The sequence below is a fragment of the Clarias gariepinus genome, chromosome 7 (genome assembly GCF_024256425.1).
Source record: "Clarias gariepinus isolate MV-2021 ecotype Netherlands chromosome 7, CGAR_prim_01v2, whole genome shotgun sequence".
NCBI classification, from domain to species: Eukaryota; Metazoa; Chordata; class Actinopteri; order Siluriformes; family Clariidae; genus Clarias; species Clarias gariepinus.
The window spans coordinates 13,786,719-13,813,966 of NC_071106.1; the positions used below are offsets into that span (position 1 = coordinate 13,786,719).

Genomic DNA, 27,248 nt, shown 5'->3' on the forward strand with positions numbered 1-27,248 from the left:
TGTGACTTTAAACGCAACCCCTGTTTAGAATCTCTTCAATTTGACATAAACACAAAAAAATATGATTTTATTGCAGAACCGATGCTATTAAAAGGAAAAATCTACTCAATTTTACTGAACTCAATTGATTCAATATGACATTAGTGAGGCACATATCCACTAACTTTTCAAAGGAATAATGAAAATACAGCATCAAATAAGAGATTAGTACAAAATATGGCTGAGCACATCACAGATATGTCAATCTAAACATATTAATGTGTTTCATTCCTTAAAGGACCTCACATTTATTGTGGTTTTATTTTATTAGAATTTTTTATATATTTTTTTTTACTTACGTGTCTGGTAAAGAAGTCATCCACCTCTTTCTGTACTTTCTTCTGACACTCTGGGTGGATGGCCAGCAGGTAGCAGATGAATGCAAGAGTGTTACTGCTTGTCTCATAGCCAGCAACGAGGAAGATGAAGGCCTGGCCTATAATCTCATCCTCCGTCATCATCCTTTTCTGCTTGCTGGGTTTTGACGGCTCGTGGCAGCTTTCTTCATTTCCGTCTGCCACAACTTGCTCATCTGCTTGATTCACTACATCGAATTGATCCAAGGAGGCAAACTCCTTACTGCTCCTCACATCCAGCATTAGCTGCAGGAAGTCCCTTCTTCTCTATCAAAGTCATGGGAAAAGGTTAGGACAAAAGAGTACTAGAGGAAGCACAATATTGCTAAAAATGCTAGGGCAAAACATAAAAAAACCTGTTTTACACAAGGTCATACAGTCAGATTCAAAAGTTAGTGCCCCATCTTATAACTGTTTTATTTGTGTAAAATCATAATTAAGATAATCTGATCATAGCTGGTCTTAGTATAAGCAAATACAACCTCAGATAAACAACAGCACATAGCATTTTTTCACCCTGTCATTATTTATTTAACAAAAATTAAACCAAAAAGAAAAAACAACATGTGCGCAATACTAAGTAAACGCTTGAATTAATAGCATGTACAGTAGATCCACCATTAGCAGCATCAACCTGAAGCAATCGCTCCCTGTCTGACTTTATCAGTCTCACATCGCTGTAGAAGAAATTTTGGTCCCTTGTTCTTTACGACATTGATTTAGTTCATTAAGGTTTTTGTGCATTCGCATATTCACCGGTCTTATGGTCCCTCCACAGCATTTTAGTTGAGTGGAGGGGTGGATTTTGACTAGGCCACTCCAAAACGTTAATTCCATTATTATAGTATAGTAAACTTACTTTTACATGACCCACGCTTTGGCTGTTGGAAAGATGGCCTCACATTTGCATCTAGAATACTCCGGTAGACTAATGAGTTTCTGTGGCTGCAAAACAACTCTAACTCATCGACATGCTTGGCAGTGGGCATGAGGTGTTTCTGTGCTGGGCATGGCAGCCAAACAACTCCACTTGACATTGTCCATAAAACATCCATCCAGAAGACTTGTGCTTCGTTCAGAAACTTCATGCGTGTTCTTTTTGGACAGAGGAGGCTTTCTCCTGGCAACCCTTCCAAACAAACTGTACAGTACTTGTTCAGTCTTCTTCCAATTGTGCTGTTATGGATTTGGAAATTTAACATGTTCAGTGAGGGGCCTGTGGGGTCTGAGATCTAACTTGTTTTTTTATTTTTATTTCTCTGAGGATTACACAGTCTGACCTTGGGGTGAATGGGACATCCACTCCTTGGAAAATAGACAACTGTTTTAAATGCTTTCCACTTAAAAACACCAAATTGTTTGTTAATGGGTTCATAACCTTTTCCAGATTGAAGTGCAGCAACAATTGCTTGTCTAAAACCACTGCTTATGTCTTTTATTCTTGGCATTTTGTTAATACACACCCGAAAGCTCCAGACCCGCAACCTAGCAAAACATCTGCTTTTCTAGCAGTCTGCACACCTGCTGATGATCAGTTAATCAAGGGCTAATGATAAGAAGCACATGGCTCCAGCTTACCCTCCCAAATCCTGTGGGAGCAGTAAGGGGGTACTTAATATTGCCCGTATGTTGTTTTTTTTTTTTTTGCCTTTATTTTTGTTAGACAAATTATTGCACGGTGTGAAAAGTTATATGTTGTTGTTTATCTGAGGTTGTGTTTGTATAATACCTAAAGCCACTGTGATCAGATGATTCTTATCATATTTATTTTTACAAAAACAAATCACTACCAAACACTATTAATCAGTTTCTCCCTATCTCCCTGACTGAATAAGACATAGATGTACAGTACACAAACAATTTCTGTGTCCACTGTTTGCCTTTTAAACTGATTCCATTCTCTCTGTGTAGCTGTAAAGTTTGTCCCCAAGTCCTCTTCACTTTGAGTTATAGCCCTACCAGATGTAATGCACTGTTTTCTTTAAGTCACATCTGGAAACTTTTATGCTGTTTTTGGTCCTTTTCAAACCTTGAAAAAACATGTCGAATGTCTTGTTGAAAGGTACACCTTTAAACATGTAGAACTCAAGTCTGGTACTGGTCTTAAATATTGGTGCATTGATCCATCTACATATGATCTTGGTGTTGACAAAATTAATGTTTATGGTCGTACAATTTTTCAACAAAGGTTGGCAAGACATTTTCCCTTCTTTAAAAAAAACAGGGATTAATAACTATTGGTACAATGTGCAAATTAAAGCAAACATTTAAATTGAAGCCTCAGCCTTAAAATGAACATTTGTTTGTTCTTCCCTATAAATCCTTCTTGATTTCATTTTGAATTGACATGGCATCAACACCCTTTAAATTTGATCTTGGCCATGACATCTGTGGTCTTGCCTACAACTCTAATCTCATTTTTTTGTCTTTTTTATTTGTAGATAAACCACAAAAAGCATGAACAAGTACACCTAGATATCATAAGGCATAGTATAACTATATTTGCATTCAAGTACTGTACTGTACATGCATGGCTGATTTAAATGCAATCCTCCAATGTTGTACTATACCTGACTGGATGGCAACTCATCCCTCTGCTTTATTAGTTTCTGAACGCAAGTAGTGAAGAAGTTGCTCATCTCTCTGGTTTCTCTATTTCTTCTCAAACCACCCATCGGTCGAGCCAGGAATGGGAAAGCCACTGAGAGCACAAAGGACAACCCCAAGGCCATTTACCAATATTCTTAAGTCATAAACACAAGGACAAAGGCATTTTAAATGAGACCTCTTATTCCTGCCTGCAATAAATGTGCTATATCTTTATATTGCCTTCATTAAAGTTCATATCAAATAGTCATTTATGGAGCTCCCTACGTGATTTGACCTCAGCTGTTGAATAATTAAAAATGAAATAATGGGCACTGAAGGATGTTTTGGATTAGAAGAATGGCTAAAAGTGACAATGTAACGTACTGAAGAGGACTACCAAGGGGTGGAGAAAAGATACGGAAAAGAACTTGGAGGCGTGGTACACAAACGGGTCACTGGGGTTGTTCTGAGAGTCCACGTTCATGCCGAACGCCACACTCGCAATCACATCCATAGTGAAGGCGCCAAAACACCTGCAGGAAAACATTAATAATATACTAACACAATCCTTTAAGCAGTATACACCTCGAATAATTTTTTTTTTTACGCTTTTCGCTGATGAGACCAGCTAGATGTCCATACTTAAAAATGTCAGATATTCCTATTCTTAAGGAGACATTTGTTCTCCATTAGGATATCCCCCCCGTTCCCCCCCCCCACCCCCCACAAACACACACACACACACACACACACATATTGATACCTGTGGATGTTAAAGCTCTTTCCAGACTCTGCATAAGCCTGCAGGTTGTTCAGTAGTGTTTCTGTAGCTACATGGATAAGAGGGACCATCTGTGCAAAACACACAAACACTGAACTGTTACACATCAAGCATTTTATTACCAGGTTTAAGACGTCACAAATATTTAACCATTGACTTAAAGTCCCCTTGATCTTTTTCACATTTTGTGATGTTAGAATCTGGAACTGAAACAGATATTATTGTGACTGAATGTCATGATTATACACAAAAAAGCCCCTGATATTGAAAAAGGGTAAAAAATTATTTGATTTGAAAAATTATTTACAAAGAATGGTAATAAATTTTCACACCCACTGGTAATTCGCCTAAGTGATTCTGGTTCCAACTCATCTTTTTCCTTTTAGTTGACCTCCTCTTGGTTGTGCCAAATATTTTTTTTTAATTAATGTTATCAATGGTGCTCTGCAGAATGTCTAAAAAAAAATAAAAATATTTCTTATTACCAAGATGTGATTGATAATTTTTTTATAGCTGCTTGGTCTTCATGATGCTGCTTGTTTAATGTAGGCATGTTCTGAGGTTACCCCAAACCAGATATACTTACAGCATATTGAGATCAACAAATACAATCAACTTGCAATAGAAATAATGCAGGAGTTTTACAGCAACAGGTGAATACTTATAGAATCACAACTTTTTTTTTTTTTTTTTAATAAACAATTTTTTTAATAAACAATTTTGTAAACCAAACAAATCCATAAATTTTCAATATTATTTGTAATTCTATATAGATTTATATTAATAATTTCAATTCAATTTCAATTAAATTTTATTTGTATAGCGCTTTTTTTTAAACAATTGACATTGTCGCAAAGCAGCTTTATACAATCAAAAGAATTATTTAAGTTTGTATGAATTGTGAATGTGTATAAATCAAAATGATAAGACTGTCCCTGATGAGAAATCCGAGAGTGGCAAGGAAAAACTCCCTGATATAGCATTAGGAAGAAACCTTGAGAGGAACCAGACTCAACAGGGAACTCATCCTCATTTGGGTGGTAACGGATAGCAGAGTTTGATCTGCATCATACTGTGTGAGACTGGAAGTTCAGTAGGAGGAGTAGTAGTACGAGGAGATGTGTTTAAGTTAGTTTGTTATTGGAGGCTCAGGTAGACTTCAGAAAACACCAGTCCTAATCTATCAATCAACTACAGTCATAAGTCCTCCAAGAACGGCTGTCAGCATCAGCCAAGGTCAGGACAGTTTACGTGGAAAAGTGGAACCGTCCCCAGTCCCTTCACCAATTAAATATATTTAACATTATAATACGTTTAAGGGGCAAACACATACTGTATGGAAGGCACTATAAAACTGTCTTTTTTAGTCAGTGAGTACAGACAGTGCACTAGAGAAATGTCACACTATCCTGAGCAGTAGTCCTGGTGATCTCTCCAACTCAGACACCCCCCCCCCCTCCTATTCCTCAGCACTGTAGCTTTCCGCTCAGATGCCAATGACTGACACTGTGATAAGCCTCCATCTTACACCAGACCTGCCTATTGATCCTGCTCACTCAGAAGGAGAGAGATGAGGGTGCAAGCAGCAATAACAAAAAAGAGAAAAGAAAAAAGAATGGACAAAGGGAAAAGAGGGAGAGACTTGATGGTGCACTGAAGCAAGACCAGCTGACAAATCCTGAGTGGAGAAAGTGCAGGCTGACCTGAGCCATACTAATATCCTAACAATGGCTAGGCAATATACAATAGATAATAGATACCCTTTTCTGAGATATTTTTTGATTAATTTCTGGGGTTTTTTTTATTTGAATTTGATATCACAAGTTTCACAATACATTTTTTTCCGAATTTTTAATTTGTTTTAAAACGTATTCTAAGCAGTTGATTTAAAGATAAAGTTTCATTCTGTTTGAACACGTTAATGCATTATTATTAAAAACTTAATTCTAGACTTAATTTAGAAAACCACAGAACTTTTATAATATGATATTTTTGCCCTCAACCTAATCTTCTACAGAACCCTTGCTACCTTACTGTATCTCACAGCATCCTGTGCCTATCAGCTGGCCAGATATATTTACCTGAAGCAGAACATTTCTCCTCTCCTTTTTTTATCATTGAAAAAACAAAAGGAACAAAATAAAAACTCTTTCATAAATATAAAATTTGTATTATGATGAATGCTGTATTCAGAGCTGTATTAAGCCAATAGGCTTAAAGGTTTTAGCCTAAGGTCAGTATCCTAAAGGGGAAGGCTGCCTAAAAACTATAATAAGCCATGACAGTGGTATTCTTTAAAGAACATGGATTTGAAATGAACAAGGGAAAAAACATACAGACAGGTTAAGAAAAACACTACTACTTTGAAATTAAATATTCCTGCTGTATACATGTATATCCACTGGTACTGTACTGTACATACACAATGTATTCTGCATAAACAAAAATGAAAGGAAGATATAATGTAATGTATACATTAGTATGCTGTTGCAAGGCCACTGTGGGCAATTCCAGCTAAGTACAGTAATTAGCCTTGTGCAGCACCATGGGTGAACGTAGGACCATTTCTTTTGGAAATTATCTTCAATTTATTAAGGTTATACTAGTGCTTTTGTTGGACACACAATTTCAAAAAGTGCAATGAGATTTAAGTCAAGAGCTTGTCTAAGTCATGTAAGGCCTTCTTGAGTTATTTTTCTTGTATGTTTAGGATTGTTGTCTTGCACAAATTTATTCTCTGCCCAGATTCCATATCTTTGATTATGAGATTAATTTACTCAAATGTCCCATTACTTCTCGCCATTTATGTTCCCCTTAATGACAGAGAATGCACCATGTTTGCAAAACAACAATCCAATGAGATGAGGCTGCCATCACCGTGCTTCACTGTGAGTATGGTGTTATGGTCTTTTATGGTGTTCTATTGGAACATATGCACAACCATTTGTTCTCCAAAAGTTATGAACTGCATTTAGCATTGCTGAATTATTGTTCTGTTTTATTTACCTTATCTTTTATTCCACAAGAGTGCAAAGAATTTTTTTTGACTGACTTCTGGCTTTTCTTCTACCATCCTTATAATTAGTCTGAGAGAATGCTGTCCGTTAACTTTCTATACTATTAAACAAATTGTATTTAGGGTACCATTCAAGGTCTTTACTACGGCTCTAAAGTTTTTTTCATTTGTGTCGCTGAGAACTTTAGAAACCTCTTTAACCTTCACCATGAAAGATAAATTTTTTATTTTTGATAATAAATAAAAATAAAATAAACTTTATGATCATAAATGATAAACTTGATATTTATTATTTAAAGATACAATATTGTATCAACACTGTAATTATATTGTATTCTAGAGAGCATTATAAGCACTGGAAATACAGTGTGTGTTAAAAAGGGAAAAAATAAAGTTTCCGAATACTAATTTCCCCCCACCCACGTTCCCTCATAGTCATAAATGCCTTATTACAGATAATCAACATGCAGACACAAAACACGTACTTTGGTTCAGTGAACCGTGGACTAGTTACAATGTAGTTTAACAGCTTTTATGTGTTTCAAATGTCAGAGAGTCGTTCTGAGAGAGGGGCACAAAAACATCATTTTGAACTATTCAACTCTAATGTTACTGGAATACAAACTACTGAGCATTACTGACTTCAGCGATATACCTTTCTGGTAGCTAGTATTTTTTTCCCCTTCGTTTTAACTTGCCTGAGTGGCTTTAATTACAGGTTTACTGTTGCAATACTTACAACATGGTGGTAAAAGTGAGCAGAGAGAATGCGGTTGCTGTGCATAAGGTCATATAATGCTCATTTGCTACTTGTGAAATGTAACAGTACAATGGATGTTTTAAACACTCCATGTAGTCTTTTTGACATTGCTCTGAGATGCATAATGTGATTCCCTCTGCAACACACAGCTGTAGAGAGATGACCTGTCTTTTTAGATGGTATACCCTAAGAGACTCGGGCAGATTTAAATATTTATTATCAATTTAAAACAAAATCCTAAATAAAACATAATGACCAGAAAATAATTACTATCCTATGGCCATGTGTATGCGCGTGTGATGGAACAGGATGTGTGCATCAGATCAAATCTGTGCTGGTTTTGAAGGCAAATGAAGAAGACTAGAGAAGCTGATGGAGGATGACAGGACCAGCGTCCTCTGTCTCTTCCTGCGACTTCCACACAACTAATGAAAATCAATACAGGATGCAAGACATCTTTGAATACGTCAAAGGCCATGAGGTTGAACAATAACACTGCAACCATGTATTGTGTGTAAAAATAGCACATCTGCAACATGGAAGCAACATGGCGGCAACTCCTTCATTCGAGAAGAATATCCCGGCTTTATTAGATGTGCATATTTACAGTACAAACCTTGTCAATAAACTATGAGGACAAAAAACCAAAACAATAACAGCAAAGAAAAAAATTATTGCTCATTATTAATTTTATTATTATTAATATAATAATATGATAATTGTAGGTCAAACCTAGCACATTCTGTCAATATTTAAATAAAAAAACATTTAAATTTTTTATTTAATTGTTCTTTTGCTGTTTGAAATAATAATAAAAAGTAGTCTATGATGTATGGTATGGTCAAGTACTGATTCTACGTTTTGAAAAATAACCCCAAACAAAGATCAGATACTCATACACTTCAATATTCATCATTTAAAATGCTTTTCATCATTTGAAACATTACACGTTTACCCTGTTATATCCCTGTTTAAAATCAATAAAAATATTGTTGAGATTAAAATGCTTTTCATTATTATAAACTTTAATATGTTAGCTCTGGTTCCACGTTGTACAAAGCGTGGTCAGGTCTAGAAGCAGCATGAGAATGAAAATAATATTCTGTTTGCTGTAATTAAGTTAACAAACATGCTCTGCATGCCCGGACTCGGGTTTGGTGTTGACAATAAAGATGTTTATGAGGTCATTAAATATTTAGGACACTGCAACACTGTGGCCAGGATTTCACTCTCCCATGCTTTCTGCCCGAGAGACTGACGCTTGCGGTTTTCTCTCACTTGATGTCACCAACGTCCAATGCCACCTTATCTGATATAGATCACAAGTCAGTACGTTTACCATTTCATGCACATTAGGAAAGAAATATATTTTTGTTCAAATGCACAAAGATAGTCTGTTCTCCCCTCTTACAGGAAGCTGAATCATCAGAGAGGCCTTTCTATAAACCACAACACCACAGTGGCTATTTATTTTGGTCATAAGTCTCTCCATACAAGAAAGTGAGCGAGAACTTAGAGGTAATTTGTTTGAGAATAACTAATGAACGTCAGGCATTTTCATTTTATGAACCCAACTATCCCGCCCCACAAGTCACTCTAACCTCTTCTGGGCAGTCAACCTACAATTGCTTATGCCAGAGTTCCAGTTGTGTTTGCGACCAGTTGTGTTCCTTCCCAACTTAAAAAAAAAGGATTCAACTCACCAGATAATTACCATGTTTAGTGGGTGTGTTATGGCAGGAAAATTATCAAACTGTGCTCTACTCTAGCCTTCCAGGACTTGATTTAGAAACCCAGGCCAAAGCCAGTAGCTTTATCTTTCCTTAGGTATTTCTTTTTTTTTTTTTTTTTGAGAATCACTGGCTTATTGAAGCTGAGTCAATGTTTGTTTTACTCTACTTCTGTCTCCTTTCATTCTTTCAGACTTTTATTTCTGACCATTTCTTATTCTTGGCGAACTGACAGCATGTACTGGATCTGCTGTTGTTACCCAAGGCTGCCATACTGTTCGATTAAATCATCTTTAATAACGACGTTATCCTGATGACTAACTCTAATCATCTTCACACACAAATTCACACCTAGTATTATCAATCCTCTTAACAGCATGTTTTTTTGAAAGCTGTGAGTAAATCTGAGAACCTGGAGAGTTAGATCAGTTCCATGATGCACAAATAAATGTCACATGATTCACAAATGCATTCAGTAATCCACATATAAATACCACATGATCAACAAATGTATTTTGTGACTCCGTTTATTTACAGACTGGTGAGCCTGCATTTACAAACTGCTTGAGTTTCATGAACATCCATGTATTTGTGTGTGGATTTTTAAAACTTCACAAATGCGTTTATTTATTTTTTTCAAAGGGCTGATTACGCTGCATTATATCTGTACATCTGCACTTAGGGTGTGTGTGATTTAATCGATTATGCAGTTTAATCTATCTTTTCTTGGGAGATTTAATGAATTGAATCGAAGAAACAGATTTTGATTCAGAATCACTTCACACTTTTAGAACTTTTTAGGCAAACTTACAAATGTACTGTTTATAGTTTAATATTGACAAATTCCTGAAATATTACCACAACTAGAAAATACAAAATGTTTAAAACAAAAAATATTAAAAATAAAAATATTATCAAGAAATGACATATGAAATGACAAAGTTATACATACTCTCATTGTTTTTTAGACACTTTAAGTTGTTCTTCATACTTTAAACTATAAGAAATAAAGCTGTTTGAGAAAAATCTGAGTACCTATGATTCACAGCTCTGGGAGGAAAACACAGCGAAGATGTAAAACTGTCTAATGCATATTGAGCAAAGGAACAATAATAAGTTTATGGCTGCCACTTGGTGTCCTTTCTCTGTATTTGATTAGCGATGTGTAATTCATGGACTAAGTCCCAGAAAGAACTGATCTGCCACTGTCAAGCAAGCATACACTGAAATAAATGTTATTAAATGTTGGCCAGTTATTTAGTCATTGTGGTAGTATCTTCTACTATAGTTCAGTTCCTAGCAACAGTAAATGAATAAATAAAATATTGATGTAATTGGTCATTATACAAATACCTCTACACCAGATATCATCAGATATCCTTCTAACAAGAATCCTATGTTAAAATTTCATACCAGCAGTTTAAATAAGAATATTCTGCCACAGCCACTACAAAAGACTTACTAGTATTCTGCAAACCAAAATGCAAATCAAGCACTTTATAAGAACCAATACTATACGACATCACCACTGTGTGTTTTGTGTGTATGTGTGTGCACATTTGAGTATTAATCTAATCTCTTCTTGCAATGTTTAAATCATAACAGTCAACACAAAGCATTGCTGATGAAAAGACTGACGCTAAAGCTACTTTGTATCTCAAAAGGCGAAATGATCTACACTTTTGTTCCAAACCAATGATCATGTTTAAGTAAATACACTCCCTTCTGCAGTTACGGTATCATTAATCAACATTTTTCAATCTGATTTCACACATCGCAGATTTTAATAACCGAAATGGTGACGGAATTGATTTGGAGTGGTGCGAGAGTTTACCTCTTTCATCTTGGCTGCGCTGAAGGTTGGTGTAAGGATGCTGCGGACTCGTTTCCACTGTTCGTCCTGTAGCATAATGAGACTGTCTGACAACGGCTTTGCAGCCATATCAATTACCTAAATAATTAGAAAGACAAATATGATGATGAATATCATATCACTTCAGGTTTGTCAATATCCAGCACATTAAAGGTAAGCTTTTGTGGTTTTCAGACTAATCAGTATCTGTAACCTGTAACTATAAAACAAAGGAAAATGCATTACCTTATAAGTTATTTACAGTAGAAGACTAAGGGCAGTTGTAGAAATCAATAAATATGTCAAATATTTTAATAAAATAATGAAACGTCGCTTCCAAGTAGTGCCACAGAAAATCAGCAGCTCTATCATTAGGACACTGCACAACCAAGAGAGCAAAACTGGACACAGTTTTCCAACCAAAGTTGTCAATCACAGCAACTCAACTGACTGAACTCAACTGTTGGCATCTGTGAGCTCATGTATGCAGAAGAGGGCAGACAGCACTTTCCTCTAAATGTGTTTGCTGAACTGTAATGTAGCATGAGCAACAGCTGAAAAAGTCATGGTGGCTTGTATCATATGTCCTGGAAGAAGCATGTGCTATGCTTCACACTCTCTTTTTGGTAGATGCTAAATGTTAGTGAAGACGGATAGAAATTGGAAAATGACCAAATTGGTGGAAACAGATATAAAAAAAAAATATTATCAATGGCTTCCGAGTGGTGTAACATAATTGTGTTTGCTCTGTCATACAGAGATCATGAGTTTGATTCCTGTGTGCCGCTACAGTTAACCATAACTAGGAGTCTGGAGAGCACATTGGCCGTGCTTTCAATAGGGGGGCTGGGATGGCATACCTGCGCTCTCATATTAAACACAGTGACACTTGTTGATTAGGAGTGTCTAACGTTGAAAGATAAAAAGATGCAATTGGCTGGCGTTACGTGTCTTGCAAGAAGAACGTGATAGCCGTTGCCCTCCCTGGGTGGTAGCTGTCATTTTGATGGATGAGAATGAGAAAGGAAAAACGAGTGGGAAAATCAGGGGGAAATCCCCGCAAATTAAATAAAAAAATAAAATAATAATATTGGCCTTATAATATGACAGGTATAAGATATTCTTACCAAAGCTGTTATTGTGTAATTTCATTTAATTTATACTACACAATAAAGTAGAACGACAGTTATAATTATTTATGATTTCCCAAAAATACATCCTCATACTTTCATTATAAGTAAGATTCCGAGTAAATGGCCTTTTCCTCTTCTTTAAGGAATTTCTGTTTCTGGTAATCACTAATACACTACAGAAGTGGTGAATAGCGATTATTATGAAAAACACCGGCCAATTTGAGAAACCCAGAAAAAATGTCAGACATTTTGTCTTTCTGCTGTAATCTATTATTGCACAATTAAAAGATATTTTGAAAAATAAAGTCATATGAGATCTAGTCTAATGAGTTAGAACAATAGTGGTAACAATCCTGTGCTAGTAAAGACTGCATATTCCACCGTGGGGCCTTTGGAGCGGTTGATTCAGAAGTGGCATGATCTCAGTCCTTTACAGAAAGCATTTTTCAAGGTTCTGTATGACTTTGAAAGCATTCATCTGAAGCTGATTTGTCTGAAGCTTTTTTTTTTTTTATTATTATTATCATTATTAAAACTGAATTTACTTTGACTGCTGTGGTTCCACAGCCTGATTTAATATGGTTAATTAAAGCAATTGTCCATCTGTTCGTCCATGTCATGTTTACACAGTGAGAATAAAGATAGCCGAGAGCAGGCTCAGCTCTACAGAGGACTGAGTACATTTTTCTAAATGTGGGTGTGTATCTGGTGAGGGAATGTCGAGTATTTATTTGTGCACACAGAAGCCAACATGTTATGTTTGTTTCTGGGCTGCCATGGTGATCTGCTTTATGAGTTTTCTCCTGCTGTCTGTCACAGATGGTGTGTGTATCATGAGCTTCTTGGTAAAATTTACACACACACTCTTACCGCACTGACCACCGGTCCCACACCACAGTGCACTGCAGGTCACAGGCTGAGATATGATATGAAGATATAAAGATATTTATAAACTACTGGGGTTTCATACGTTGTGGGGCACATGGTCTCAGTATTGATCTGCTCCTGCTGTCATCTTTACATTACCCAGAAGGCTCTGCTCCCAGACCCAGGATACCTCAAAACCTGACCTTTAGCTTTGATAAATAAGTCATGTGATCATTAGTGATGACCACAGTGGCAACGTGGGGTTGAAAGTGCTGTGGTGCCAGCTTTGCTTACACTGATGTTTCACTGTCCACATACATTTATTGATTCTTCCTCACAGAAACACACACACTACCTGTAGAAATTACTACCAAGATGCTGCTTTGTGTAATAAATATATTTAATCTGAGAAACTCAAAAGAAACAACAGTATTCAGCATTCCTTTATTAAGCTAGTTAATGAATCTAATTAGCCAGATTTGGCTAAACTGTACTTTAATATCTTGATATTTTGCAGAAGTAAATTCCTTTTTTCTTTTTTACCCAAAATATGCTTATTATTTATTTTATTATCTATCTTATTTTACCACAGCTAACAATTTGGTTAGATGCAGCTTTACCACAGAATGTTGTTAGCTAGCTAGTTAGCTAAAAACCTGTTGAGCTAATGCTAGGTCTTATGACCACTCTGTGTCCCTTATGTTCCGGAATACTAAGATTCCACTTATTGTTCTGAAATGAAATAGTCCTGGTTTCAGTCACAACACTATATATTAATCCAAAGCGTCATCACAAATGTTTCAGTTCAGTCAGAAGAACCTGGGTAGTGAAAATATTTCTCTTTCAAAGTTTTTCATGAGTAAGTTAGCTGTTTAAATCAGCTCTGAGACAATTAAAGTAAGTTTAATGTGAGGTTAAGGGTAAACTGTTTTAATTCATGGTTATTTACTGCATATTTACCAACTACTGTGGTGCCTGTATGAAAGCTTTACATATGTAGATCTAATTATAAAGCTCAGTGAAAGTGGCAATTATTATTCCTATTACTGAGCAGGTGTTAATTTAGAAACATTAACACCAGTACATCACCAACTATTTATATTACAAACACCTAGTGTATTTCTGTGTAAACTCATACTGGTGCCTACTACAGGGCCTCACTTTTTAAACAGATGACAAAAGTCTGCATGTGCTTGTGTGTGTGCGTGCGTGTGTATGCGTTTATGCCTGCGTGTGTGTGCATGTGTGAATAGCAAGTATATCACACTCACCATTCTGTTTGGGAACTTATTAAACTCCTTCACCATAATATGTCTGAGCATGTCAGGGTCAGCTATCACCACCAGTGGGCGTCTGAACATGTAATAACTATAAACAGAGCAACACAGACACATAAGCATTTACACACATGCAGAATAAATTAATTTATGACAAACAAAATGCTGTTTGTGACAATCACTCACATGTCCTCTCTTTTGCTCTTTCTTATGCACACACAGAAACAAGCATTTCTCTGTCTCTCTCTCTCTCTCTCTATATATATATATATATATATATATATATATATATGTAGTATATATATGTAGTATATATATATGTAGTATATATATAAGTGTATATATATATATATATATATATATATATATATATATATATATATATATATACCCGTTCAAAAGTTTGGGGTCACTTGAAAAATGTCTTTGTTTTTGTTTAGTGATTTATTTTCTACATTCTACAACAATACTGAGGATTTCAAAACTATAAAATAACACATATGAAATTAGGTAATTATGTAACAACAACAAAAACAACAGATAGTTGTTATTTTAAGACACAGAGGTCAGCCTTTCTATAATAGTTCTTGCAAGAAGTGTATTGTCAAGTGCATTTGCAAAATCCGTCAAGCACTTTAATGAAACTGGCTCCCATGAAGGCCATCCCGAGACAGGCCGCCACAACCAAAGTCATGGAACTCACAGTCTTTGGTTTTTTTTTTTTATTATATTGTAATAAAGCATATACTCAAGGTATGCATATAAGGGCATGTTCTTGTATTTTTTCTCCTCTAAACGTTGAGCTCATTTCTATTAGCCCTTTTAAAAATTAGAATAAATTCTCTATAGCAACGGTACAAAATAATGCATTTAGCAAAGCAAAGTTATTAACCAATGTTGGAAACAAAAGTTTAAAGGGAAAATGTGAATAACTTAAAAGCTCTAGTCCATATTATCGTCTGATTATCGTCTAGTCCCCGTGGTATGGATAAGACGATAAGCAAACAGGACTTTATTACACCTATTTAAGTAATACTAAAGTATTTTATCTACTTTCATCTACTAGATGTTTGCTCAGACAATAACATTTAAAGTAAACCAAATCAGCTCTGTACTTACATAACTACACATTCTTCACTCAGAAAAAGGAGCTCTATCTTTAAAAGGCCCTGTCTCTTAACAATATCTTAATGAAGAGACTAATTTGCAAACACAATTGCCTAAACAATTCATGAAATCAAATGATTTGCCTAAACATTTATTGACTGCCAAAGCAACTGCCCTAAGATTTGCATTATATGCCCATTTGCCAGTACAGAAAATATTTGCAAATTCCTATCTAGTTTAATCGCGCATACCTGTACACTCACCAGCCACCTCAAAACAAACATCTGTACTCAATTCAATTCAATTCAATTTTATTTGTATAGCGCTTTTAACAATGGTCATTGTCTCAAAGCAGCTTCACAAAAATGAAAGAATTTTTCCTGTTTACTAAAAAACTTCCCCAATCAGCCAATTATTTGCCAGAACAACAATACATAATATGTACCTCTAGATCAAGCTTCATAATTTACAGTATGGTAACATTAAATATCAGAATAAGGAAAATGTGATCTAAAGGACTCTAACTATGTCAGGGTAGTTGTTACCAGATGGGCTGGTTTGAGTATTTCAGAAAGAATATATTAACTGATATAATTACTCCTTACAACCATGGTGAGCTGAAAAGCATCTCAGAACATACAACATATAAACACTTGAGGTACAAGGGCTACAAAAACAGAAGACCACATCAGGATGCTGCCAGCCAGGAACTGGAATCCCAGTCTATGGGTGATTTTTCAACCCTAAACTGTCCAGGTTCAGTGAATCCTTGGATGTGCCTTTCTAGTCAACACGGCTGAAAAGAGTGGTTATCTGAGTTACCATAGCCTTCCTGTCAACTTACACTAGTGTGGGTATTCTTGACAGACATCTTTCATCAAAAAGAGATTTTTTTTCCCCACAGAACTACAGCTCACTAGATATTTTTGTTCTTCATGGCATTCTGAGTAAACTCTAGAGACTCTGTTTTGTGTAAAAATCCCATAAGATTCACAGTTTCTCAAAGACTCAGCCTTTCTGGCACCAACAACCGTGCCACAGTCACTAAGTCAATGAGATTACGTTTCTCACACATTTTTATGTTTGATGTGAACTTTAACTGAAGATCTTGACCTGTATGTCCATGATTTTATATACTACACTGCTACATGGTTGGATGGTTAATAAATGCATGAGTGAGTACAGGTGTTCCTGTTAATGTGGCTGCTTCTGTGTGTGCTCTTTACAGAGGCAGTAGATCTGAAGCAAAATATAATGGGTTATTTTTGTAATCTAAAGGGCCCAAAAGTAAAAATAAGCCAAATACAGTAGTTAAACTTTAAAACAGGTTCCATGGACCTCCACAGCATCTTTTCAAGAAGCTATTAACTCAAACAGGCACTTTTGATTGTTCAGAAAAACAGAATACAGTTATGAAAGTAAAAACTACCTTTATTTCTCTATATAATCCCCTGATACACTAATGCACTAAACCGAGCATTCAAGGTAGAAAGGTTTTAATTTGCTGCAGCCATAATCGAACTACCTACTGAAATGCTGGCCTACCAGGAACTCCTTTGATGGCCTTTTCCTTTAATGAAAAATTACCTGATTGATCACCAAAGACATTTTGGTTTTGCAGGACAATGTATGACCCCATACTGCCCACCACACCACTTACAGGAACTCTGCTAGGGGTTATTACCACATCCCCTGCATAGTCCTGACCTTGCTCCAAGCCATTTTCACATGTTTGGGCCATTAAAGGAGTTCGTGGGAAGCCAGCGTTTCAGACATGAAATGGGCAGTTGATCATCGCTCCGGCATACTACTGTAAGCACCCTTAATGGTATCTAAGCACTAGTGAAAAACTGGGATAAGTGCATTAATCAAAAACGCCTAGTTTGACTCGGACAGCCCTCATATTTCTTCATGAACATTATATAAATACATACATAATGTATTTCTGAACTACTGTAGGTTACAGCCGACATTATACAGTATATAGTCCAACTTTAGCTTTGGATTAAAATCATATGGGTGGTTTGTGATTTTCACCACTGTAACTACATTTAACAATTTTGAGCCCACCATCTATGTTCTATAGACCCCTAAGGGTTCACAAACCCCGATTTGAGAGAACTGCTGAATTTGATGCTGAATTTCTTGGGAAGCCAGATGTCCAGCACCAATGCCATGGCAGTAATCTCTTTAAACATGTAATTTGTGGCAATCCTTGCCTTCACACTGGGTAAGGAAGCCTTTTAAAAATATGCGCAGTCACTGGCATCCAGCCAGACACTTAAACATGAAAATGTCTTGCAAATGAAAACCTTCATTCAGCACAAGACGGGCTGTTCTGCTGAAGTGCTGAAAAAATTTGAAAGACATGTTTTTGTTAACTTCAGTTTTCCTAAACATTGATAAGCGATCCGCGGCATCCGAGGCGATCCGAGCGCTTTACTGTGATATACTGCATATTTCAGTGTTCAATTTTGAAATGCACTCTCAGCCTGTTGGATTACTCTGACTGAAAGCTGTAGTAATGTCTCCTGACATATATCCCTGCATTTCCGACTTAGTGCCCTCTTTTCTGCTCCGGGCACTAAATCTAAATCCACCCCCCACCTCTCTCTCTCTTTCTCTCTCTCTCTCTCTCTTAGTTCCTCCACACAGCTCACATTGAACACAGGAAGCCTGGTGCCTCCTTTGCTTCTTTGATCTCTTCGAAGCAGGCAGTGGTATCAAACACAAGCTAATCTCGCTGCCCATCTCACTGCCCTGAACTAAATCAAAACACACTAAAGGCCCTGTGAGGTGCTCTCACTTCTTGATTATGAAAGAGTCCAAAGTGAGGCATAAAGGCACGTGTGTTGCATACAGTCACGTAACTGTTCATGTAAAGTTAGAACGGTAGGTACTTTTCAAAGCGGGACAAATAAATATTTTGATTCAACTTGAACAGTAGAAAAAGAGGACAGATGATAATGAATGAATGACTGAATGAATAAAGGTTTACGTGCAAAGAGAAGGGATGGAAGAAAGACCATCTGTATGAAAAGAAGTGCCGTGTTCTGCTCAGTAGCCTGAAGCTTTATATAAAATGTGCTGCTGTAGCTTTTAAGGTCTAAGAAAGGGAGCAGTTAAGAGAAAATGGGCCACTCGCCTAAAGCTAAGTTTGTTGGTTATTGTAGCATTAGATGTCTGCAAGGAAAGAGGGAGAGAAATCATTTTAAGTGGGTTCAAAAGAAAACAAATGACTTAATAGCACAATTAGGGTTGATACACTTTTAGTTTCTCGAAGATGTTTAGGGTCATTTTTGTTCTTATACTGTAAATGCACTTTCATTATGATTCTGTAAAGTATAGTTATAGTTATTGATTCATTACAAATCTAAATGACTGCGGTTTGATGCACAAAAACAAAATGTCTCTCTTTTGGACCGTAAAGAGATAATGATTTATAGATAATCGAATAGATAATAATAGAAGAGTCAATTGCTTTTAATTGGCTTACCCGCATACACGGCCATACTTCTTGACCAGGGCCTTCTGACCATCGAAAGAACACTAAAAGCAAGTAGAAAATGCAGAGTTACAGTCTGTTACAGAGGACACACACAAACATATTCCCAAATTTTATAAAATGCAAGGAATGTCATTTGACCACATATATTCACCAAGAAAAAAAGGAGGCATTACTACTGATGAGACATTTTTGCTCTTTAAGTGTCTGTGTGTTGCTTTAAATGCTACCCAGCTCAACACATTTGTTATATGAGCATTACAGTTGATTGACACTTTAATAAATCTAACATCACAACCATTGAAAAAGATCCAAGATCAGTGTGTGCAGGGGTTTATACAGTATGCGGGTGTGTGTGTATGCGTGTGTGTGTCCTCAGCCACCTTCTGAATTCTTTTGCTATTTTCTTAAACAAAAGAGTTTCTTTAAGCAACCACATGCATATGTAATATCTAATACATACTAGGCACTGACAGAAGATCCAACTACCACTGCTCTGTTGGTTTGTACCACAGCGTGGTAAGAGTTAGTGATGATAATTAGCATTTTAAACACGCAGAGCTTGTGAGATTGAGTATAGAGGAAAACAAATGAGGAGTTGAAAAAAAGCCAGCACAGAGAAAACTACATGAAAAAAAGAGGGAAAGAGAGTGCAATAAAGAGACAGAGTTGAACATGAACTCTTTTTGTTTTCAGTTCTAAGTGGGTGGCCAATTTTATGCACGTACACACACACAACAACCAGAGAGTATTTAGACTCATATATGTCTCTCATGTTGCCATGTCGTTTAGTCTGCTTCCACTAATTGCCTGTTATAACATGACTGATATAACTTACTTTTTTTTTTCCACCAAGGTCAATGTGTGCTCTCATAAGGGCTTAAATGCTTGTGTACGAAAAAAGAGCAAAGCATATAAAGTGTGTGTGTGTGGGTGGAGGGGGGTGTTAAAAAAAAATCATGATTTTTGAAAATATTTCTACAGTACAGTACAATATAGTAGAGTTACAAAGAATTTCCTACAAATAAAATAGTGTTAGATAGATAGATAGATAGATAGATAGATAGATAGATAGATAGATAGATGTCAAATATTAATACTTAATATGAAATTATGTAAATCTATTTAGTGTTATTTTTTACATTTGTAAATTGTAAAATGCAAAACGAAAAAAAAAAATGCAATAAATCTTTAACGTTCGTAATCCTTAAAAAAGGTAATCAGTTTGGATCATCAAAAAAAAAATCAATATATGCATTTAAAATATGCTAATATCCACACTCTCAGAAAAGTACAGTGTCTCCTAATTTATCACAATATTTATATATACGCACTATATTGGCAAAAGTATTCACTTAACCATCCAAATCTTTTAATGCAGGTGTTCCAATCACTTCCATGGTTCCATGGTTACAGGTTTTATAAAATCATGGACCCAGGCATGGAGACCACTTCTACATACATTTGTGAAAGAATGGGTCGCTCTCAGGAGCTCAGTTAATTCCAGCCTGGTAGCGTGGTACGATGCCACCTGCAATAAGTCCAGTCGTGAAATCTCCTCGCTAATAAATATTTTACAGTCAACTCTTAGTGGTATTATAACAAAGTGGAAGTGATTGGGAATGACAGCAATTTAGCAATGTACCATAAAGTGGTAGTCCATGTAAAATCACAGAGCGGGGTCAGTGGATGCTGAGATATATAGCGCACAAAGGTCTCTAACTTCCTGCAGAGTCAATAGCTACAGACCTCATTGTAGCTATGGAATGGGCTTTCATTGCAGAGCAGCTACATCCAAGTCTGTACATCTCTAAGAGCAATTGCAAGAAAGCACGCCGCCACTGGACTCTAGAGCAGTGGAGACGTGTTCTCTGGGGTGACAAATCACACTTCTCTGTCTGGCAATCCGATAGACAAGTCCGAGTTTGGCGTTTGCCAGGAGAACTGTACTTGTCGACACTGCATTGTAACGTTTGGTGGAGAGGGATTATAATGTGGGGTTGTTCTTCAGGAGTTGCGCTTGGCCACTTAGTTCCAGTTACAGAAGCTCTTAATGCTTTAGCATACCAAGATGTTTTGGACACTAAAAATTAATGCAACAAAAAATTATTTTTTTTTGTTGCATTTTTTCAATTGACAATTATTTTTATTTTTTTGCATTTTTTCCTGATTTTCTCCCTAATTTAGTCGTGTCTAATTCCCCCCCATCACTAGGGGGCTCTCATTAAGGCTACTACTACCACTAATAATACCACTACTAATACCACTCAGTCGGGAGGGCCGAAGACTATCACGTGTTTCCTCCGAACGCCAGCCGAACGCATCTTTTCGAACTGCTCGCTCATGCACTGTTGGGGGCGGCTTAACAAACTCGGAGGACAGCGCTATCCGCTCCATCCGCTTGTGTGAGCTCACAGACGCCCCTGATTGGCTGTAGAGCCGTGAATAATGTGGGAGCACCAAGTACCTCTCATCCCTCCCCTCTGAGAGAGCTCGGCCAATCAACTCTCTCTAGACCTCCAGCTGTGAGAGGTAACAGCATCACCCGAGAATCAAACCAGCGATCTCTGGATGATAGGGCGAGCGAGCACTTTACCACTGCACCACTCGGAGGCCCCATATTTTGGACAATTTAATGGTACCAACTTTGTGGGACCATTAAATCTGTTTGGTTTCTAGCTGGGTACCAATGGTACCAACTTTGTGGGACCATTAAATTGGGGGCAGCCTCTTCCTGTTCCACCATGACTGCGCATCAGTGTACAAAACACACACATCTACTTGGGTGGTAGAACTTGACTGACCTCAACACCTTAGGGATGAGTTAGAATCCTGACCTCAACACCTTAGGGATGAGTTAGAACGGGGACTCAGGCCTTTTTGTCCAACATCAGTGTCTGATCTCACAAATGCATTTTTTGGAAGAATGGTCAAAAATTTGCATAAACACAAACCCCTTAACCTTGTGGAAAGCCTTCCCAGAAAAGTTGAAGCTCTTATAGCTCAAGTTACTCAAGTTCATACAAATGTGAAGGCAGGTGAGCGAATACTGGCAATATAGTGTGTGTATAAATATATATATATGATGAGGAATAAATTAGCTTTTTTTTTTTTGAAAAAAAAAAAAAAAACCTTGCAAGAGTAACACACACAGTCCTGATTTTGTATGCATGGCAGCTTGTGACTCTGCCATCTCTGAGCTAATGAAGGAGCCGAACAGCGCTGGCACCATGCCCTCTGCCCTCCCCTTTCCTACCCAGAGATGCTAGCCAGTGCCATTCCCTGGTGGGCATTAGGCAGTGATGTGTGTGTGAGTCCATTCCTCAGTAAGCATTAAGCAGTGGGGTGTGCCCTTTTGTCCTGATCTCGTCTCTCCAAGGCTCTTATTACTGTTCCATCATTCGGAAGAGACGAGGATTTGTGCATCTGTGCATGTGATGTTTATGTCCATGGGAGTCTGATGCGCACGTGTGAAGTATGTGCCTGCATGTATGTGTGCATGTATACATGCATATGTGTGTGTGTGTGTCAGCTAGACACCGAACAGAAGACTGTGCAGCATGGCTAAACTCAAATGAATGGCTCTCTCGCTGCAGTCTGCCAAAGGCCTAATTGAGGATTCATCACAGATGGGTAAGATCAATAAAGCCAGCCTGACTGAAGCAGACAGGCCACATTGGAAAGTTGGTCCTATCGGAATTTTCTTAATCCTAAAAGATTAGCCACGTTCACTTGTTTTGCTGGCACAACTGTTTGTCCTTGATCTTGCCTAAAAAAAACTTTCCTCATATTTTTGGCAATCTCACTTATAGCTTCTCACACATTTAAGTGGCACACGGCGTGAATACTGTGACAGCTCCTGCGCACAGACCTCAATGAAATCTGGAAGACAAAAGAAGGTGCGCTGGAGTAAGAGTAATGTGCATGTGCTTTCTGTACAATCTGTGTCTGTGTGTCTGAGAGAGAGAGAGGGGGAAAGACATAGAGAGAGAGAGAGAGAGAGAGAGAGAGAGAGAGAGAGAGAGAGATGATGTTTGGAGCTTTAAATGGACCTAACATCACCTTCATAAGTCTTATATTTCATAATGGAGGGCATCTTACTAATGTGCTGTTGTCGGTTTTAGTGTGCGTGCATGTGTATGTGTATTTGAGAAAGGGAGTCTGAGCAAGCGATAGAGAGAAAGGAAATATACTAAAATAAAAAAGATGTCTAACTTTTTTCCCATGTTTTCTTCTCATCTCATCTCTGTTTGCTTCACACAGATCTGTTTTCTTTTCCTCTCACAGACATTCAGTCATTTAATAAGAATGATTTATTTGCCCTCGATCACATCAGGGATTGAAGCTAAAAAAGTACACTTTCTAAAGTTTCTTTATTTAATATTTTCATTAATACTTCTTCAAAAACTTGCATTACCTTTAATCAAAAACTCTTCTCTCTATAAACCCTTTTTTTTCCCCTCTGAAGCTAAATTCATCCAGAATAATATAAACCTTATAGATATTGATCCCTGTTCAAAAAGTTTGGGGAAAACTACTTCCTATACTGCCGGTATTTCCGTCCGCAGCTGTGTTATTACTGTGTCGCCTGCTATTGCACAGTATTCATTACATCAGCAGAGGTAACCAGAAAAATTTGGCATGCAAATAGCAAAAGACATGGTTGAGATTTTCCCTAGGATACCCTCTCAACTCAATACAAGTCATTCTGCAACTCAAATGCCCTATCCAGAAAGAGAAAAAGGATAGCAGAACAAATTCCAACAGCTTTAGTATTCAGCACAGATCACTGCTGTTTTGTGTATGCTACTAAAAACCCAGGAGGTGGTCCAACATCTTATTGGACCAAGTGTCATTCATGCCAGCGATGGTTCCGTGTGTTGTGCCCGGGCATAGCAAATAATCAGTCTAAAGAAGCACAAAGGCCTCTGTGACTGTGGAATTTGTGCAATGAATGCTTATGTTCATAACATCACCACACATATTAAACAAGTGAAATAGTTTCGTACTTAATGTAGAAAGATGCTTGATTAACAAAAAACCTTGGACAACAGTACAAATGTGTTTATTAGAGTGATGAAAAGTAAAAAAGTTGTGCCTAGTAACCCTTTGGATATTCCTGTGGTTAAATTTATATGTGTGTGTGTGTGTGTGTATATACACAAAACAATGCAATTTTTTTAGGCTACTTTCTAAACTTGCCTCTCTAATTCTTTTTGCAAGCTGTTGAGATCAGAATTCATACACATTCATTCACTCCATTTATCATGAGCAGAGATCATTCCCTTGAAGAGCAACTGATGAGGCTTATGTTTAACCCCTTAATGTTCTGCTCTACCTTTCGGTAGAGCATTTAAAGTCACTAAACCATATTGAAAACGTTTGTAACTTAAACTGATTGAGGTACCACTTACTGTTGAAGTACGCTATGCTAAAAAAAAAAAACACGAGATGATGCTGTGATTTAAATAGTGTGCATTTTAATAGCATACCATCTAAAAGAAAGTGGATCTAATACCTGAAAACTGAAAAAATTACTATACATTTATTTATTTGTTTGTTTGTTTTTATTAGGGCTAGTAAATATATTTTATATATTGATACTTTTACCATGAAGTGACATCTCAACCATTTGGAAGCGACCTACTGTATACTGGGGTCTATTAAAAAATACAAACTTTCATTGTCATTGTCCTCAAGCAAACAAAAATTTGGAAAGAAAATATTTTAATTTTTTTTTAATGAGATTGTTAAAAGCGTTAAATGCAGTTAATAAGTGTAATGTAAAAATATTTTATTAACTACAGATTAGGTTACATGTTTATCAGTATGTAGATGGTGCCTGTTTCAGTGAAATCGGACAATGCTAGGACAACCTTCGGGCCCAGACACTTGAAAAAAGCGAACATATTTCACTTCAGCAAAACCTGTAACGTGTTCAAAAAAAAAAAAAAACTATATTTAGATTTTTCTTGGCACTTTTTCCTATTGGTTGTTTCTGTTAAGGTGTTTGTGTTACTGTCTATAGTTAAAAGTTCCAAAACTGAATTGAATAAGCACAAAGCTTTTTGCTCCCTAAAGTATCATGACCATGATACTCAGGGTCGGATTGTGCTCTGGCTTACTGTCTGTACTAAACACACACACACACACACACACACACACACTGCATCCTTCTCACACATGCTAGACTTAAATGATCTGGTCTGTAGAACTAGGTCAAAGAATTTAGCTATAATGAGACGAGGTAAACTTTGGCAGTATGAGATCACACACAGGCAGTAATTATGCTTGCTTCACCTTGAAAAATCTGTTTTGTAAAGACAAAAGTGAGAGAAACCTGAACTGAAAGTGACAAGGGGAAGCAGGGATAGACAGCGATAAAGATATAAACAGACAAACAAACAGATCCATCTGAAAAGCTAAATCTGATGACCCATCTCGAAGCCAATTCCTGTCTCAGTGCTCAGTGCTCACCTTAAATAAGATTCTATGGCTTCAGAGGATCAGGATTTGTCTAGACAAAAAAAACATTTAGGCTTATTTGTATTGTGTAATCCTCTTTTGTCCAAAAACAAGTTTTCAACATACATTAGTCTGAATCGCACTTTTAATAAGACTATTTTGCAAAGTAAGACAGGTGTTAAAAAAAATCTTAAGAAGAGAGAAGAAAAAAAACAACAAAGCATGAAGAGGCAGTCTGGTTTCAAAACCAGAGCGATAAAAAGGTAAGAAGAGACATAAAGTCAGGTCATCCAGTCCAACATGGCTACCTGACAGAAAAATATTGACGTGTGAATGTAATCAGGCCCAGAGCAGGAAAGCATGGTTTCATCCGTAACTCCCCTACGCCTGCACATCACCCTAGTCGAAATTATCTGAAGGTTAGGACTGGGATTGACGTCAGGTTTGGATGCTGTTAAAAAAAAACCCTGACAATGTTCAAACCACACAACCAAGGCAGAAAAAAAAGTGTTGGCTCACTTGAAAACATATAGATATACATGTGCATGTTTTATTATAGCGATAAATCTAGCTTACTTCTGCATATAAATGTCTTGATTCCTCAGAGCCTGAAGTACCGAAGCCTTCCCCGACATCTTTCTTATATTATTCAATTCATCATCTTTTAATGTGAGATATCAGTGTGAAAATGCATGCATGACAGTAATGATCTTCCAGTAAGCTACATGTCGTATGCCTTCAACACATTTGCAACCTGAATAATGTTTTATGCACTCAGCCCCGACGAAAAACCTTCAAATATGAATTAACTACGAGGGCCGTTCACGTCAAACCGAGACTTAGGATGGAATTTCAAGAGCATGATGCCGTAAAAACCGATTGACATTAAAGCACAGTTTTAATGGTGCAAACGTTTTTTAAGGCCGTGCGTCTGATGATGAATGGCGATTTCGAACATCCAGTGAGTGGAACACATGACCCTTAAAAATAGACAGACAACTGATGGCAAAATGCAGAGATGAGATGCCATCTGCCTGTGGAACTGTACACACAATCATTTATGAACACCACTTGCACATTAACAGTTATGACCTCCCTGCAAGTCATATCCACATGTTTGGGCCATTTTAAAGGAGTTCCTAGGAGACCAGTGTTTCAGACGTCCAGCAGGCAGTCCAATCAATTTAACCTAAAATCAGCATTTTACATTACAAGGCACTCAGAATCATCACTGTTGAGTAATGAAGTGCAGTTACTGGGGATTTGGGTAGGTTTTTGTTTTTTTTATGTCCAGAGTCCGAGCACTGTTCGAAACTGCAAATAGTACTGCAGTGAAATGATTGCAAATTTTGCAAAAATTACAGGGGAGAGATTCAATCCATTACAACAGTAATCAGTTTCTAACAGCTAATTTAGAATTTAAATAAATTTTTGTAGAACACAGTGCGACAAAAATTCTGATTTCATACATGATTTAGAAATGCACTTCATCCTGCTATGTTTGAACAAGAGTGAGTGACTCAGACTAAACCCTACGCTTTTCCACAAAGTCTACTTGCGTCTAAATAACTAAGGTTTGGTAAAAAAATATATCTATATGACATCGGCACAAATGTGTCTGAATTGTACAATATGCACTATAGTACGCATGAATGCATTCCGTTTAATTCATTTTCATGATTAATAAGTAGGTAGTATAATTAAGCTGTCCAAACAAATTGAGATGTCTACGTCTTTTTTGGGCCACCCAATTCATTTTAGGGCAGAAGGA

General features: G+C 36.9%; 1 protein-coding gene across 1 annotated transcript in view; it reads right to left on the bottom strand.

Annotated features, from left to right (window-relative positions):
• tbxas1 (thromboxane A synthase 1 (platelet)) overlaps positions 1–27,248 on the bottom strand; it is a 73,302-nt gene that overhangs the window by 27,767 nt on the left and 18,287 nt on the right. The window contains exons 4-10 of the mRNA XM_053500280.1: positions 19,004–19,056; positions 14,395–14,491; positions 11,106–11,222; positions 3,748–3,836; positions 3,369–3,517; positions 2,966–3,096; positions 339–662 (exon numbers count right to left, since the gene is read on the bottom strand). Coding sequence (XP_053356255.1) covers positions 339–662; positions 2,966–3,096; positions 3,369–3,517; positions 3,748–3,836; positions 11,106–11,222; positions 14,395–14,491; positions 19,004–19,056 — 960 coding nt within the window. The remainder of the gene's footprint in view (positions 1–338; positions 663–2,965; positions 3,097–3,368; positions 3,518–3,747; positions 3,837–11,105; positions 11,223–14,394; positions 14,492–19,003; positions 19,057–27,248) is intronic.